This window comes from Phaseolus vulgaris, chromosome 3 (assembly GCF_051622355.1).
Source record: "Phaseolus vulgaris cultivar YP4 chromosome 3, ASM5162235v1, whole genome shotgun sequence".
Lineage (NCBI taxonomy): Eukaryota > Viridiplantae > Streptophyta > Magnoliopsida > Fabales > Fabaceae > Phaseolus > Phaseolus vulgaris.
Window position 1 is genome coordinate 21,653,216 of NC_143500.1, and position 18,269 is coordinate 21,671,484.

Below are 18,269 nucleotides of genomic sequence, written 5' to 3' on the forward strand. Positions count from 1 at the left end.
AAACTCTAAAAGATAAAATATTAGTATAATCTCTTTCTCACTTACAAGTCGCTTAAGTAAGTATCATCATCTTTTTTCACTCAAGTGTCATATCAACACATGAATGAGGAGACTTCTTGTACAATCCAACAAATTTCAAATATATCAAGAATATAGTCTTTTTAAATGATTTAGTAATCACATTGTCGCTTGAACAAGGATACTTATTTGCATTGTACAACAATTTTAGAACATGTGTCATTATTACACCTCAAAATGATACCTTATTAAAGGAGAAATATTTGACTCAATTTTTCTCTTGTTCAAATCTCTAGTCATAACTTGAACGATAGTATCTATCGTTCTAGCGATGTTAAGTAATATATGTAGTCATTACTTACCACCTAAGTGTCACTTGTGTAACATCCATAATTTTTACCCATATATAATAAAATAAAAGTAAAATAAACACTATTTACTTAACATATGAATATATATAACTATCTCATAATTGTATCTAAAAAAAATATCCCTCTTCATAAGGATTTTAATATATACACCAAAATTTTTTAAAAACAAACAGAGCATTCAAATTAAAACTATCACATCCTCCAGCTGCTCACTTAGGAGCTCTATTACCTGCAATCTCATTTGTTCCCGTGTACAACACGATCATCATAGATAAAGAAACAAACACAAACAAATAACAAGGTAAGCTAACTATAAATTTTTTTTCTATATAATTTAAATTTCAAATTGATACACAAAATTCATAAATTCTCGTACAATTTCTCAAACATTTCACATAACCCTCAAGTGTCTATCCAAGAAATTCACAACTCATCTTTCTCATGTCAGACTTCTACTGACTCACAAAACATAAACACTTGACTCTACTTCCGGAATACTTGTGTAGTGAAATTAGCATCCAGACACCTGCACCTGTCATACTACTTACTGTGAATCCACACAATCATGCGCATAATCAATCTAAACATCTCATCATCTCATATGACAGGGTAAATCCATTTGATTTGCTCTGATCAGTTTTTTCAAACCTTAGACTTAGTCAAATGAACCTCTTTCGACTCTCACCAACTGAATAACTTCATCTATGTGATTTCATTATATCAGTAGAGTCAAAATCGTCTCATTCACAGGACACTCACAAATCAATACACCCAAATAACAATCTCAACACGGTATTTCATTTCCTGAAAATACTATGTCTTGATCATACTTTCACCTCATTACATACATCATTTAACACATCAATGCCACATTCAATCACGTCATATTTTAAACTTTCTAAACAATCCAAATATATCTCAAAATTCACTTAAACACATAACTAAGTTCCAAATATATACTTTCTAAATCAAACATCTCATTTAAGTAATTCAACAAAATATTCAAAAATAGTTCAACTCATTTATATCATCATTCAAACACTTTCACTTCTCAATCACAAACACTTTCAACAAATTATTCACCTTAAATCAATATAAAATATTCAAAATCAACCATTTCAGTCAATATATTACTTTACTTTTCAAAAGAGACAATCTTGCAAGCAAAAATTGGAATTGGTGACCACGTCACCTCACATCCAGATCTTCTAACCTAGGGTTCTATTTTAAAAATAAAACTAGCTTCCCTTACCTGGACTTGAGCGGATGCTCACTAAGAGCTCCAACCCACCAAAAGTTTAAGGATAACCTAACATGCACCACAAAGTCATGATCACAAATCTAACTATATCACTAGGACCCTGATCTAACAGAGACTAATTCTGAAGATAAAAACCTCACATGCAAACTTAAACTAAAAGGCAACCCTAACCAGATCAAAACTAACTCGAAGGAAAATGAGCCAAGAATGAACTTACTCTATATGGGATTTTGATCGGGCAATCTCGTAGAGTTCACTTTCCAAGAATCCAATGGCAGACTCCGATTGTCAAACGGATAAGCGAGGAGGTCAGAATCTTAAAGAGAAGGGAGAGGAAAGGAAAAAAGAAACTTCTAGAGAGATGGTGGTTCTTTTAAAATGAAACCTGAATAACTAAATTTCTATTTATATAACTTTTTCCCTTTTAATAATAAAATATTCAGTTGTCATTTTAATTGTACAAACCTGAATAACTAAATTTCTATTTATATAACTTTTCCCCTTTTAATAATAAAATATTCAAGTGTCATTTTAATTGTATCATATTTGCTCTAAGACTATTTTTTTCGGTCCTTACAACTTGAGTGTTAGTCCACCACTTGAGCGATTTACATCTTGAACTATCCCATAACACCAATTATACTCAATCAAATCATTATGATTATCCAAAAGTGTATGTGATCATAACCATTTCAACAATCATAGAATTCACCTATCTTAAATAATAGCCAATTTAATAGAGGTTATAACTCCCCTTACTTGAAAGTAGTATGTCTACTAGCAAAACAACTTCAAACTACAATAATTTCTCGATAGATTGGTAGAAATTAAAGTATTACCTACACAAATAACTCTTAAACAAGTGGACTTTAAGTCTAACTTAACCTTACAAAATCAGTTCATAAGATAAAGTTTGCACCCACTTATATACTATGAAATGTCATTATCTTTAATCAATATGGGATCGTCAACTCTTCATCTCACGTCGAGACCTGTCAACTTGTATGTGATACTAAATATTTATGGATGGTCTGGTAACGGCCTGATAAACCCAACAAACTCTCGCTAGGATATGCTCTAGAATGTTATGATATCATCTTCAGAAGTGAATTTTAAGTTTAACTTAACCTTACAAAATCATCTCGTATAAGGTGAGTTTTGCACCTAATTATATACTATAAACTGACTTTATAGTTGATGTGGAATCTCTAACAATAACATCACTTTTAAATTTTCAATTCGACATATAAGAAATAAAAAAGATTAATTTTAAATTTTTAATCCGACATAAAAGAAATAAAAAAAGATATTGAATAAGTACAAAATAATTTAATTAATATTTCAAGATATTTGTCTAAATAAGTTATACACTGCCTCTTTACTAAGAGGACCTTGAAGAAAAATAACTGTAAGAAAAAAAATGAAATTGTTACAATTTATTTATAAATATTTTCATTCTTTCTGTTGAATCTATGAAAGTAAGCTCTTATAATACTAATAAAATTATTTTATTAGTAAAAAACTATTGAAAATGAGGAAAGAAAGGTTGACAATTCTGAATAAAGAAGACTTAGTAACAAGTATATCCCACCTTTAACTTTCTTTCACAACTCGTGTCTCTCCTTTACTTTTATCTTATTTTTTATCTACACGTTAATTAGTAATTCATGTCAATTCCATATTTGACATCAACATTTTACACGTGTTGTCACATCAAATAATAATAATAATAATAATAATAATATTTTATTATTATTATTATTATTATTATTATTATTATTATTCAAAGACAAATATTAAAATATATTTTTAAAATGAGGAAAAGTATATTTATTTAAAAAAACACAGAAATAATATACTAGAATAATGCAATAATATAAAATAAATATTTCATCTTATTTTTTTTTATTTTTTCAACTAAACAACAACCTATCAATTATATTTCCCACCCATTTTTTTTATTTTTCTGAAATTGAAAATCTTATTTTTATTATTTATTTTCTGTTCTCTTCTTTTCTTATTTTGAATATCGAATTAATCCAACTTTGAATATTGAATTAAAGCAACTTTTATTATAGGTCAGTTGAACACTGTCTTAAATAAATAAAAATACTGATAAAAAAAACTTAAGAAAACACCATCAAAACCTTTTTTTTTTAAACAAATAAAACCAGTCTAAAATTTTATTTTATTTTTAAATTTTAACATACAAAGTGTTATATATATAAATTGAAATTTCAAATTTATGTATAATGTATTTTTCTAATTTTCATATTTAATTTAAATTTTAAAAATTATAAATTTATGTTTAAATTTATATTTTAGTCTGATAAAATAATAATATTATGTTTTTAATATTAATTTATATATTTCTAAATTATTTTAATAAATTTATTAACTTAAGTTGGATCTCGATTTCATTGAAACCTTTAATTAGTGTCTAAATCAATTTAATAATGATTTTAACTTTAAAAATACTATTATTTAAGTGGAAAAAAAATTAATTATACAAATTTTATTTTTAAAGAATTAATTATTCAAGTTTCATTTTTAGATAATTACCATTTTTTTAGAAATTTTGTTTTTCTTCTGCTCTCTCTGTGACTTTTTGAACTCATCTATCATCATACGGTAAGACTGAGAGTAAGTTCATTTATGCTCTTTCTTCCTTTCAGTGAGTGAGCGTGTGTGTGTGAGTGTGTGTGTGCGCGCGTGCGTGCGTGTTTGAGTGTGAGTGTGTGTGTGTGTGCGCGTGCGTGCGTGTGCGTGTGTGTATGTTTAATGGTGTATTGATGCATTAAATGAAGTATGCAATGATGTCAAAATATGATAGAAACATAATATTTTTAGGAAAGGAAATATCGTGTGTGGAGATTGTTAGGAAAATGTATTGATTTGTGATGTGCTCTGCAAATGTACGATCTTGACTCTACTGGTATCTTAGAATTGTGTAGATGAAAAGTATCAGGTGGTGAGAGTCGAATGAGGTTCATACGATTTTGTCTAGGGTATGAAAAAGAATTTGGTGTTTTAAGTCATATGAATTAACCACGTCATGTGAGGAGGTTGAGGTTGAAATACTTTTATGTGCATGGTTGTGTGGATTGGGTAGTACGACAGGTGAAGGTCAGTGCTAATTTTAATACATTGTTTTTTCAGAAGTAGAGTCAAGTATCTATGTGTTGTGGGTTAGTAGAATTCTGACATGAGAAAGATGAATTATGAATTTTATAGAGACTTGATCTCTTTGTGAAAATATATGAGGATTGATGCATTTATGCTTGTTAATTTAAGTTATATTTATATTTAAAATTTTAAAAATAACTATATTACCCTATTGTATGACTAATATGTATATACATGTAAATATTTATTTGACATTTCATGCATCTTATAGTTTTATATGTATTAAATATTGGGATGTTACATTCATTCTTATTATTGTTGTCAAAGTTGGTGATTTTGTATTTGAAACTTCAAATTTGAATGGCCTTGAAAATTCACTTGACGATAGAATCAAGCGACATTAACTCAGTTGAAAATATAATTTTTTTAATACTCAATAAAATAATTTTTTTATAACAACTAAATTGAAAATACCTAAATTTATAAGGAACTTAAAATTTAATTATGTTACTTTCTATTTTTCATGTAGAGATACGTAAACAATAATAATGTAAGATAAGAGTCACTCCAATCCAACCGTAAAATCAAACTATAGAAACTCAATTAAAAGATATAACATTTTTTAATACATAATGGAATAAATATTTTTCATAAAAAGCTCAATTAAAAAATCTAAATTTATAAAAAATTTAAAACTTAACTAAACCTAAAATTTATTTTATCACCATCAAACTTAAGAAATTGTTTATAAATCTTTTTAAATAATATTTTTCAACTAAAAGTAGTTTCCTATTTTCATAATATGCAAGTTATTTTTTATTATAAACCTGTGTTTTTATAAAAAAAATAAAATTATATTTTATTTTATTTACGAGTAGAAGTAAGGACCGAGAAAAATAGTCTTAGAGTAGAAGTGGTACAATTAAAATGACACTTGAATATTATTATTAAGTTAGAAGAGTATACAGTTATTCAGATTTCATTTTAAAAAGAACCACCATATTTCTAAAAATCATTTTTCCTTTCTTCTACTTTCTCTCTAAGATTCTGATCACCTCGCTCATCAATTTGACGATCGGAGTCCGCCATCAGACTCCTGACAGTGAATACTACAAGACTGCCCGATCAGAATCTTTAATAGAGTAAGTTCATTTTTGCTCTTCTCTATGAGTCAAATTTTGAACTTTTAGGTTTGTCTCTACATAGGCTTTGCATGTGAATCTTTTAGCTTTAGGGTTAATCTTTGTTAGCTCAGGGTCCTAGTGGTATAGTTAGATTTTTTATCAGGACTCTGCGGTGCAAGTTAGGCTACCCTTGAGCTTTTGGTAGTTTGGAGCTCTTAGGGAGCAATCTGTTCAAGTTCAGGTAAGGGAAACTAGTTTAAATTTTCAATAGAATCCAACGCTAGAAGATCTGGATGTGGGGTGACGTGGTCACCAGTTCTAATTTTGGTGTGCAGGAATTATTGTTTATGAGTAATGTGGTATTATTTGAAATAAAATGTGAAAAATGTTGATTTTGATTTAGATTATTTATAGTTGAGGATTTTGTTTAAATCTGAAAATTTAGTTGATTTGTATAGTTGATTAGTGCAAGTTACTTTTGAAATGAATGAGTTGTTGGAATTGTTTTGTTTGACTCTTAATGGTGAAATTAGGCAAAATTATGCAGAATTTTCTACATATCTCGCTAAGGTGAGATAATTCTCGCTCAAGCAAGAATAGAATGGATAAAAGAGGTGCTCTCAGATTGATTCTCGCTCAAGTGAGACTTGGGATGAAATTTTGGGTGCTCTCGGCTTGATTTCCGCTCAAGCGGGAGAATTTTCGCTTGAGCGAGACTCATTCTCGCTCAAGCTAGAATCCCTGGGTAAAAAAAAACTTAATTTTTTATTTTTTCTTTTGAAACCCTAATGTATTATTGCTTATTATTTTTAGGTGAAAATTCTAAATCTTATTTAAAAATATAATTAAAGGAACTTAGATTTGTGTTTATGAGAATTTTGAGATATAATTTGATTGTTTTGAAAAGTCTAAAATATGATGTGATTGAATGGTTGATGTGAGTTGGTTAAGGGATTATCCATTATAAGACACTTTCAAGAATTGGATCAAGATTATACAAGCAATTCAAGAACACAACAAGAAGAGGAGAACCAAATGGAAACCCATTTCAAGAACACAAATCAAGAAACCCATGGGAAATCCATTTCAAGAACATGAACCAAATATAACATCTACAAGTAATTCCAACTAATTAAAACAAGAACCAATGACAAACTATTGATTAGAAACATTCAATAGCAACATTTGATCGATTGAAAATCAAGAACAAGAAACAAAACATGTCTTTGTTGTTTCTTGTTGTTTCAATCGGTAGAACTTGTGGAGTTTCTGTTTTTGTTCGGTAGTTTACCTTGGGTTGTTGTTCTTGTGGTTCTAATTGTGTTTCTTGAACTTTTAATCAGTGCATTTGTGTTGTTCTTTGTTTCATTTGGTTCATATGTCCAAAAATGGGTTTCTATGTGAGTTTGGCTTGGTTCTTATGTTTTGGTGAGTTCTTGAACGATTAAGAACATTGATCCAATTCTTAAAAAGTGCCTAATCATATTCCAACTCTTATTGAATCCATAACATGTTCATATCATATCCATATCATGTTCTTGTGTTCATATAAATGGTGCATTGATGTATTACATGAGATATAGAATGATGTGAAAGTGTGATCAAGACATAGTATTTTCAGGAAAGAAAATACTGTGTTGAGATTGTTATTAGGTTGTATTGATCTGTGAGTATCCTATGAATGAGATAATCCTGCCTCTACTAATATAATGAAATCACATAGATGAAGTTATTTAGTTAGTGGGAGTTGAAGGAGGTCCATTTGGCTGAGTTTGAGGTTTGAAAGAACTTATCAGAGCATATCAAATGAATTTACCCTTTCATATGTGATGATGAGATGGTGAGACTTTGCATAGCCCTTCCCTTTAAACTGTTAATCTTATTCTTATTCTAAGCTAAAAAATGGTTGTTAATCTTTTTTCTCTTTTCTTTTGTCTTGTATACGGCTTGGGATACCCCTAAAGTATCTCTTTAATTTATTTTATTCTTTGCCGGAAAAAAAAAATGAGATGGTGAGACATTGACTCTGTGGATTTCACAACGAGTAGTATGACAGATGCATGTTTCTGGATGCTAAATTCAATACACGAGTCATCTGGAAGTAGAGTCAAGTGTCTATTTGTTGTGAGTCAATAGAAGTCTGACATGAGAAAGATGAATTGTGAATTTTTGATAGACACTTGATGGTTATGTGAATTGCAGGCAAATTGGTCATTTTATTCAGATGTTTAAAGTTATATTTATATTACAAGTTTTAAAAATAGCTAGCTTACCCTTTGCTTTACTTTGTGGTTGTTTTCTTTAATATGTGATGATCGTGTATTTACACGGAAGCATATGATGTTACAGGTGTTAGACCTACTTAGTGAGAAGTTGGATGATGGAAATGTTTTATTTTATTTTAGATATTCGTTTTAATTTTATGTAAATATTTAAAGTCTTACAAAACATTTTTAAAACATCGAAAGAGTTGTAAACATATTTATATTATGTTTATATATTTATTTTAATATTTTACATAGATTATGGTTGTTATTAGATGTGAAAAAATATAGGATATTACTCAAAATTTTCCTAATTTGTTTGTTGGAGAGAGTGAGATCTGCCAGTAAATTTATCTTATTTCATAATATTATATTAATTAAAAAATATTTGTCAATTTGTGTTATAAATGAATATGTATTTGTACATGATATAATGAAATTGTACAAGTAATATGCTTGAGATGAAATGTTAACCTTTAATAAATTTGGATACTGATTATTTTAAACTTGTCATTATGAAGTCGATTTTTGATACATATAACTTAATTAGAATAGGTTAAATATTATTATTTATACAATATACTTAATACATATTTTTTTTTGGAAGAAGTAACTAAATATTCCTTATAAAGTATCTTGTTGTTACATAAATATTGATTATATATATATATATATATATATATTACTTTTATTTTTAATATTTTATCCTTTTTTATATCATTGTGAAAATATATTGAATCATACATATATGTTTGTGCGGTAAGAGAATAATATAACAAAAAGAAAATAAAATAATAATTCTATTTTGTTGTCATCTATATATATAAATAAAATTTTATGGGAAATGAAGATATTAAATAATAATTATAAAAATAGTATTATTTTGTATTAATTGATAATTGTTTTCCTGAGAAACATAAAAATCAGACTGTCAACATGTAAAAGAATAAAATAACTTAATATTGCTATCTATCAATCTAAAGAGCTTTAGTGCCAAGAAAACAAAAATCAAAGGAGACAAGAAAACCATCAAAACGAGTGCTAAGTGCTGAACCATTATAAAACTAACAAAATTTATTATCACTTTGAACCACTTTTTTTTTCATTTTCAGCTCCTTTAAAATAACTTTTGAAACAACCAAGATTTAACGTGGAAAATATACAAAAAAATTGTTTGAGATTTAGGTTTAATTGAGATAAGTGGAAATGTAGCATAAGTAATTTGTTTAACTATTATTTTAATAATTGAACAAGTAAATTATAAACTAATAGTACTAGTGATTTGATGAAGCATCCAATTAAAAAAACATTGGGAAAAATAAAATAAAAAATGGTGCAGTATAAATGATTAAATTCCTTAGCTGAGACTGAGGTGAGGTGTGTTATTGTGTACTCACTCGTGCAATGCAATCTTCATTGGTGACTCTGATGCAATTGAAGGATTGGACAACTGCTCTGCAACTCACAGTACATGTCTTTTACCCTCTCAATTAATGCTTCTTCTGCCCACTTTTCATTTCTTTTTTCAAATAAATATGCACTTCATAGTTAATCTACTTTTTGTAAATGTAATAAACTTCATCTTCTACTTTTTAAAACAGATGTTATAGCTAATATGTTTAACTTTTGGTTGTGACAACTTGTTAACTATTTTAAAAATTATAAAGGAGTAGGATGAAGTGATTAGGCCATGCTTCTATTTGTATATAAGCTTCTTGTTTGGCAGTGATTCGTAGGGGTTATTTACAGAAAATATAAGATCATATAAACGCTCATTTTTGGAAAGTTTTCACAGCTACCATAATTTGATTTTCTTAAATTTCAATCACACAAACTTCTTAATATATTTAGAATGAGATAGTGAAGTAAAAGATATGAAATGAAAATAAGTTTTTGATTATGGAAAAATAATGTTGAGTGTTGAGAAAAGATGTTTCCCAAGCAAAAAAAGGGTATTGGAGGGGTCTGAAGCATCTTGAAAATTGTGATCAAGGCTTTGTCATCTGTCATCAACACTATTTATTCATGTGGACCCTTCATCCCATCAACCCAACACCATAACCATAACCATTTTTCTTTCTCTTTCTCTTTCTCTTTCTGTTCTTTCCCAATTGTAATATACATTGCAATTGTATATCTATTAAACAAATTTACCTATCTAATAACCCATTTGTATTTAAGTGCATGATATGACACATGATACATATATATCTGGGCGTAGCTGTGAAGAAATTGGAAAAAGAGAAAGAAGTAGAGAATAATTTTGTCTTTGAGACAGAAAGTAGAAAGAAAAGCAAGAAAGGAAAAGTAATATCCATGCAGAGAAGAATTACTAGAAGAAGAGACAACATAGATAAAACAAATTGTAAAGATGGATAAAGCCTTAAATGTGGTGTAGAGAGTGGAATAAAGGGAAGGATAATAAAAGAATAAAGCTATTTGGATGAATGATTCATAAACAAATAAAAATATATGATGAAAAGGAGAATCCTTTTCCTACTTCCCAGTAGAATATATGTATGTATTGTAATGTAGTAAACAACAACAGCTTTACAGACTAACCCTGACGTACCACTGTCAACCTTTTTCATCTCTCCATTCTTTTAATCCCCTCTTTCTTCTTTTAGATCAGTTCATTCCATTTTTACTTTAGCTAAAACACTCTCTAATACAGTTTTTACCCATCTGAATAAAATCAAGCATGCTCTACCATGCTCTGTCTCTGCTACCCTCTCTTTCTCTCTCACATGTGAAAAATCTGAATGGAATTCAATGCTGTTTGTATTCCAAAGGAACATCATTGACATGTTGAGCCAACTATTTATTGACACAACACCACAACCAAAGCAAATATGAACACAAATAATGATAATATATATTACTTTCATATTTATATGTTGCAAATATTGTATAAACAAAAAACCCATAAATTAATGTATTTTCCCAAGGAGTAATGTTGGCGCGTGAAGGAGTAAGTTGTGTATAAAACCTAACTTAACACCTCAGCTCACCCTAGTACTGCATTTAACTTTTGCATGCCATCGTCACCCACTTTAATTATGACCAAAATTTCTCCTTCATCACCCATACCCAAACATATTTTCCATGCTTTGCCTATTAATTTAACTGCCACACATACGTTGTAACTCATTACTCATTCTTTAGTCATCAACTAAAGGCAACAAACACAAATAACAACACCAAGATGAGATACGCCAAAAAAATGTTAAACAGCTACATTTGTAATGTTTTTTCATGTAAATGCTGTTTGTATGGCCAGTAATGAGTAAACACCATAGGTACAAACATGTGAGATTACTATTTTTACTTTATTTTGTTTTCAACATAATTAATATGCTCATCCGCTCTCTACTTTTGTAATCAAGAAAAAAAATTATAGTATTAAGTAACGCACACACGCTCTCACGGATGAATTTATAGTTTTTAATTATTTTCTCCTCCTACTCGTCTAACACATTTAAGTTTAGTTTGTAGTAAAAGTTAACCCCACGTGAGAAGGGAGATAGGTAGTTTAAATGGAGACATTTTGTATTTGAACAGCATTCAATTCTTCAAAAAAAGAAGCAAATACTCACCTGAAATATACTAGTCTTTAGAGTTATATGTTGTTTTTGAAGTTAATGGCTCCCTAACGAATTTGATGCAAATATTTATAGTGATGTCTAACTTTGTCCCCCATTGGAATATGAATGGTATTTAGTTGAGTGGGTTTGCTTAATGAGGGTTTTGGTAGGATGAAGTGTGTGTGTGTGTGAGAGAGAGAGAAGAGAGAGAGGATAATAATGAGTTAAATTATGAATAAGAAGAAAAAATATTGGGAGAGAGCATTTGTGATACATAAAGAAGGGAAGTTTAACATATTTACTTTGAAAAAACGTTTCTTTCAGTTAATTCAATTTGAGAAAGGTTCTGTGTCTGTCTCTCTCTGCCATCTTTTGTCCTCACCACTATCTGACACACTGCTCCCCTCTATATGGCGTAAACTCGATAGCTGATAGTGCAAGCAAAGCAAAGCAAAGCAAGCACCCCACTTTTTTTTTTTTTTTTGGAGTCTCTAATCTGAATCTCCCTCTCCAAATACTCAACTCTGCATTCCTCTTTGTCTGTTAAAATCTGCTTTTTTTTGGACCTCTCCTTTTTGTCCTCCCACACCACCTCTATAAGCACCTCCTGTTTAGTGCTTCACTACCAAAACCCACCTCCAAAACTCTCCACCCCTTTCCATCTCTCTCCCTCTCTCTCTTCTTCACCTTCTGCTTCCTTCTATTACTCTAATTACTGTGATTCCCCTCTAAACCAAATCATCCTTTTCTTTCCTTCTAACCAACCATGTCTGCAACACAAAGTGTTTGATCCAAGTCAGTTTCCTCCTCCTCTTCTCCAATTGACTTTGTAGCCGGCTGAAATTAAAAAAGAAAAAAAAGAAGAAAGCTACAGGGTTTGTTTGTAGCTGTCTTCATTGATTATCTTCTGGCTGAGACATAGAGACGGTTAGTTTGTCTGTCGCCACTCTCTCTGTGTGTCTCCTTTTCAAGAGATAGAAATTAGAAAATACCCAGAGTGGGAAAGTGTCTTGTTTGCTTAAAAAGTTGTCTTCTCATGACCATATCCTGTGTGCCCTACTTCTGAGTCTGTGCTTTCTTACTTTCTCTTCTTAATTCACCTGAAGATAATGAGGTGGGTAGTGGTAGTGTCATAGTGCTGCTTCTGAACTCAATTGCTTCCAACACCACTCAATTTTCTCCCCTACCTTCCTGCTTTTCACTCCTTTAATTCTCTTCAACTTAGATTTTGTGGCTACCTCATCATATAACTACACTCTCTTTTGATTCAAAACGTTTTCATTTGTTCCTAGCCTGGTTTTGAAAGATTAGGTTTGATGGCAAGTCCTAGGATTTGAAGGAGTGGTGAAACTTAGAATTGCAATCATTTTAGCAGAATACCCCAAAGAAGCAAACAGGTAGCTAGGAAGGAATGGAACTTTCGAGTCAAGAAGGAGAAATACCAATCCCAATAAACAGCGCTACATATGGTGGGGGACATGGTAATGGACACGGTCATGGTCTCATGATTCACCATGACCCTCCACACCATAACCACGACCACATTATCTCCTCCACGGCGCCTTCGAACGGCACACCTACTATGCAGCAGGAGGATCATGGGTACAAGAAAATGGTGAGGTACAGGGAATGCCTGAAGAACCACGCTGCGGCCATGGGAGGGAATGCCACTGATGGGTGCGGCGAGTTCATGCCGAGTGGAGAAGAAGGCACCATAGAGGCACTGAACTGCTCAGCCTGCCATTGCCACAGAAACTTCCACAGAAAGGAAGTGGAGGGAGAGGCCGCTTCATGTGACTACCACCCCTTCAACAGAAGAAGACTCATTCTGGGCCCTCACAAGAACCTCCTCCCTCCCGAGGCTCTTGGGTACCCTACAGGTAACATCCTTCCTTCTAGAAGTGTCCCACCACACCAGATGATAATGCCCTACAGCATTGGTCACCTCCCTTCAGAGTCTGATGAACAAGAAGACGGTGGAGGAATGGTGCAGCCTAGACCCTCCCAGCTGGTGAAGAAAAGGTTCAGGACAAAGTTCACCCAGGAGCAGAAGGAGAAAATGCTGAACTTTGCTGAGAGGGTTGGGTGGAAAATCCAGAAGCAAGAGGAGTCCGTGGTGCAACAGTTCTGCCAAGAGATTGGGGTTAAGAGAAGAGTGCTCAAGGTTTGGATGCACAACAATAAGCACAATCTCGCAAAAAAGAATCCCCCTACTGCAGCAGCTTAAAGTACAATAATTTATTATTATCATTATAATTATCCATCCATCGATCTTCCTTTTATCTAGCTTTGTGTTTTGTGCTTTATTATTATTATTATTATTACTAGTTACTAGTATTATAAACTCCATCCACTCTCCTCTACGTATAATCATTAGCCTAGCCGCAAGTGTTTGTTGACTTTCTTCATCAACTCCTTATACTATCTCTCTAATCATCATCTCCTTCTCTCCTGCCTCTGTCGTATCAGATGAGTTCTCTTTTACCTTCTAGTACCTGCTTACCAATATATACACTACACACTACACAAATATCTCCATCTACACCATCATGTGCTCTAGCTTAGGAAATTGCATTTGCATTGCGTGAAGTTTTAGTTTCTGAGTGACCGGTGCTTAATTCTCTCCTCTTCAACCTACCTGGCTGGCATTCAAGTCATGAGAACATGGAATCTATGCAATGAATAGACTCTGAGGTACGATATGTATTAATAGAATTACATAGGGCTTTTGTGTATGCTGCTTTCTCTTTCACCTTACGAATTCTGCTTCTCAGTGCTGCATCATGTAGGGCCTTCTGACATCATTTTTCAAGCGGTAAAAAATGTACCAGTTCATCACTAATTTTTAAATGTTTTTCTTGCTCCAAATAGTAAGGTTTCTGCATTAATTTGTGACAATAAACTCATGGAAAAAATTAGAAAGTACGACCAAGTATACATTGATCAGAAAGAAGAAAAAGAAAATGTGAAATCAGCTTTGCGTTAGATTTTTGTCTTCACATCTGAAGCTTGGATTCTATGTCTGGACCAGCGTACATGTGTGTGTCATCGTCGTGCCTGGCGGAAGGAAGCTATTTATTTGATATTCTTCTTCTGGCATTCAAACTTAAACTCATTATTACTCATCAAACAAAACTTAAACTCGTCAAAAGCTATTACTAATGATATTGCACACCTTGCATGCTATCAGAAAAGTAAACTTTGTGTGTCATTATTAACTATTTTGTATTCAGTGCTAAAATATCATAAAATCAATAAAAATGGTTGGGGTTAAAGAGAAGATAGTAATCTTGTAATGTTCTCGAACAATTTCAGCTGAGCAATCTTCTAACAACATGCTGTTTCATAGTGCATTATACGTAATTATATGATTTGAAATTAGTTGATATTTAACATATGTTTCCCAAGGTTAACTAACGAAAGATAAACACAGTGTGAACGCGTGAGGTGGAGGCTACACGGGTGTGCTTATCATGAACTGGTGAGGCAATTGACATACCTGCCACATAGCTCTAAATTCAAAAACATCAATCAACAATTCAACAACTGAATTAAAAGGATTTTGTCCACAAATTTTTAAACAAAACATGGTTCATTGCATTACGTGCAAACGTAGTTTGCTGTCTTTGTCGGTTGTCACCCTATCCCTATGGACACTAGGGCACGATATAAACAACCGCAAACAGTAAACATCTTACATTATTTTAAAAAATAAAACAAAAGAAAACATGTTTTATTTTTCTTTAATGATAAAAGCATGCAAAAAAAATATGTACTACAACATATTAGTATCGTTTTGTCAGCTCGAAAACAGAATTCCTTCTATACAAATCAAAGAAAGATAAAGAAAAATGCAGAACGAATAATATAATATCTCAATTTCACGATGATGAATCATTCTGTAGCCATAAATAATCATACAAAACTTGGAAGCACGCCTTGCTTTGAAAAGGGGTAAAAGAAGAATGGGTCCACTTGGGTAAGAAGAAGCGTGATCTTTTAAATGAATTTTTAAAAAAGGTTAACTTTTTTTTTTGTGAATCGAGTTAATTAGCATTTGAAAGACATTAAACATTAATTAGTAGTGGATAATGAATAGTGGAAATGGATGGGACGAAAGAGGAAAAAGAATGGAATAAAAAAGCGTGAAAAGAAAAAAGGTGGTGTCTTTAATTTGTATCGGGATGCACATCCTTCCATGCAGAATGTTCTTTGGTTTAAGGGAAAGCATCATAACAACAAAACACAACACACCACACTGCAAAAAGCAACCTAAAGCAACTTGGCATTTTTTATCAACATCAACCACAACAAAACACTTCGGTTGCATAATGCTTCTCAATTTTACTTTTATTTTCCCCAAAAACGACAACCTCTCAAGACATTTGCCTCGTTCTAAAACTTCCATTGCCATTTATAATGTGTTTGAATTGAAAAAATAAAATATGAAAGTTTTAGAAAGTTTTATTCATGCAATCAAGCTTACAATGTCACGAAACTTCTAATATTTCTAGTAACTTCACATAATTCCATACTTTGTAGTGATTATACAATGAACTTTGCACACCTAATATAGTAATTATTTAGTCATCATCGTGTCTCCCTCCCAGATACGGGGAGCATGAAATAAGAGGAACAGATTGTCTATTAACTGTTTGATGAAATGTCCTTTATGTTTGTTTTCAACTTAGCCCTGTCTCTAATTATTAGACATAATGGCGGCTTTGTTTGAGAACATTCACATTAATTAACAATCTAATAAGGGTTTTTTTTTGTGTTTGCTATTTTTCTAACCAAACTTCTACTTAACAAATATAAACTATTAAATGTTATATATATTTATTCATGATAAAAAAAAATGTTATGCATGTTTTTTATAATTAAATACTATCTTCTACTGTTAATTACATCAATAATCCATATCAATTTCTCTTGTATATGTGACTAAAATCATCAATAGCAAGCATTCACTACAAGAAAACAAGCTATTAGTTACCAAATATTTGCATGGGCCAGTAATGGACGCTAATATCGTCGACTAAAATGACGAAAAATTCACGCAAAAATAACATTCGACGCAAAACGGACGCACTTATAAATTTAATTTTTTTAAAAAAATAAATTCAGTTTGCGTCGGCCGTGGCTAGATCCTTGTTTTCTTGTAGTGATTATTTCAAAATTCTGAATATATTTTTAATTAATGACAAAAAAGAAAATTCGTATGTACTATCTTTTAAGTGTAAGAGTGTCTATTTTTCTTTTCTTCAACATTTTTAAGATCATTGTTAAAAAACCTATAATAAAAAACATATTCATTCGTAAAACAAACTAAAACAATTAATATTCAAAAGTACATATATCAATTATGAATTTTATATCTTGATGAATTGTAAGGATATAGAAAATAACTTTATATTTTAAATGACACTTGAATATTTTATTATTAAAGTGAAAAAAAAGTATATAAATAGAAAAATCAGTTATTCAGCTTTCATTTTAAGAGAATCACTATAAGAAAATTATTAAATAGAAATCAAATTTAGAAACAAAAAAATAACTAGTTGTTATATTGACTAAGTTAGATACTATTTTAGAGACTAAAAAAATTATTGGTATCAAAACTAGTTTCTATTATTAATAAATATTTTCTAAATTGGTATCTAATTAGCTACCAAGGTTTTAGATACCAATTTAGAAATTATTTATCAACAATGAAAACTAATTTAGATATTAATAATTCTTTTAGTCTCTAAAATAGTATTTAATCTAGCCAATATAGTAACTAATTATTTTTGGTATCTAAGATGGGTTTTTATTTAATGATTTTCTAGTAGTGAACCACCATTTTTCTAGAAATTTCTTTTTTTTTCTTCCTCTGTCTTCCCCATCCGTCATCATACTGACGATCAAAATCTACTATTAAATTTCTGACAATGAATATTAGAAGATTGCCCGATCAAAGTTTTAAACAAGGTAAGTTCATTTTTGCTCATTTATCTTTGAGTTAATTTTGAACTTGTTAAGTTTGTCTATGGTATAGGTTTTTTCATGTGGTGTTTCTAGCTTCAATATTAATCCTTGTTAGTTCACAGTCCTAGTGATATAGTTATACCTTTTATCAGGACTCTATGATCCATGTTAAGTTATCTTTAGGTTCAATAGGAATTGGAACTCTTTATGAGCACACCTACTAAAGTCGGTAAGACAAACTAGTTTTAAATTTTCAATAGAACCCTAAGTTAGAAGATCTGGATGTGGGGCTGATGTGATTACCAGTTTCAAAATCCTTGCAAGATTGTTTGTTTTTTAGTAGGTTATGTATTGAGTAAAATTAAATATGAAATGGTTGATTTTGATAAGTTATTGAAGGTGTTTTTGTTTGAGATTGAAAGTGTTCAATGATAGTATGAATTGATTTGAATTTCATTATGATTCAATTGAAGTGTAGGAATTGTAAGCATTGATTATTTGAATCTGGATGATTGAAAGTGGTTTAGAAATAATGAATATATAGGTTGACA

At 30.8% G+C, this 18,269-nt stretch overlaps 1 protein-coding gene across 1 annotated transcript; it reads left to right on the forward strand.

The window, feature by feature from the left end:
• Window positions 1-12,118: 12,118 nt before the first annotated feature.
• On the forward strand, window positions 12,119-14,616 carry LOC137806865 (zinc-finger homeodomain protein 4). The gene has a single exon (XM_068607202.2). It carries the CDS (start codon window positions 13,160-13,162, stop codon window positions 13,973-13,975), a length of 816 nt encoding a protein of 271 aa, XP_068463303.1. The 5' UTR covers window positions 12,119-13,159; the 3' UTR covers window positions 13,976-14,616.
• Window positions 14,617-18,269: the final 3,653 nt, after the last annotated feature.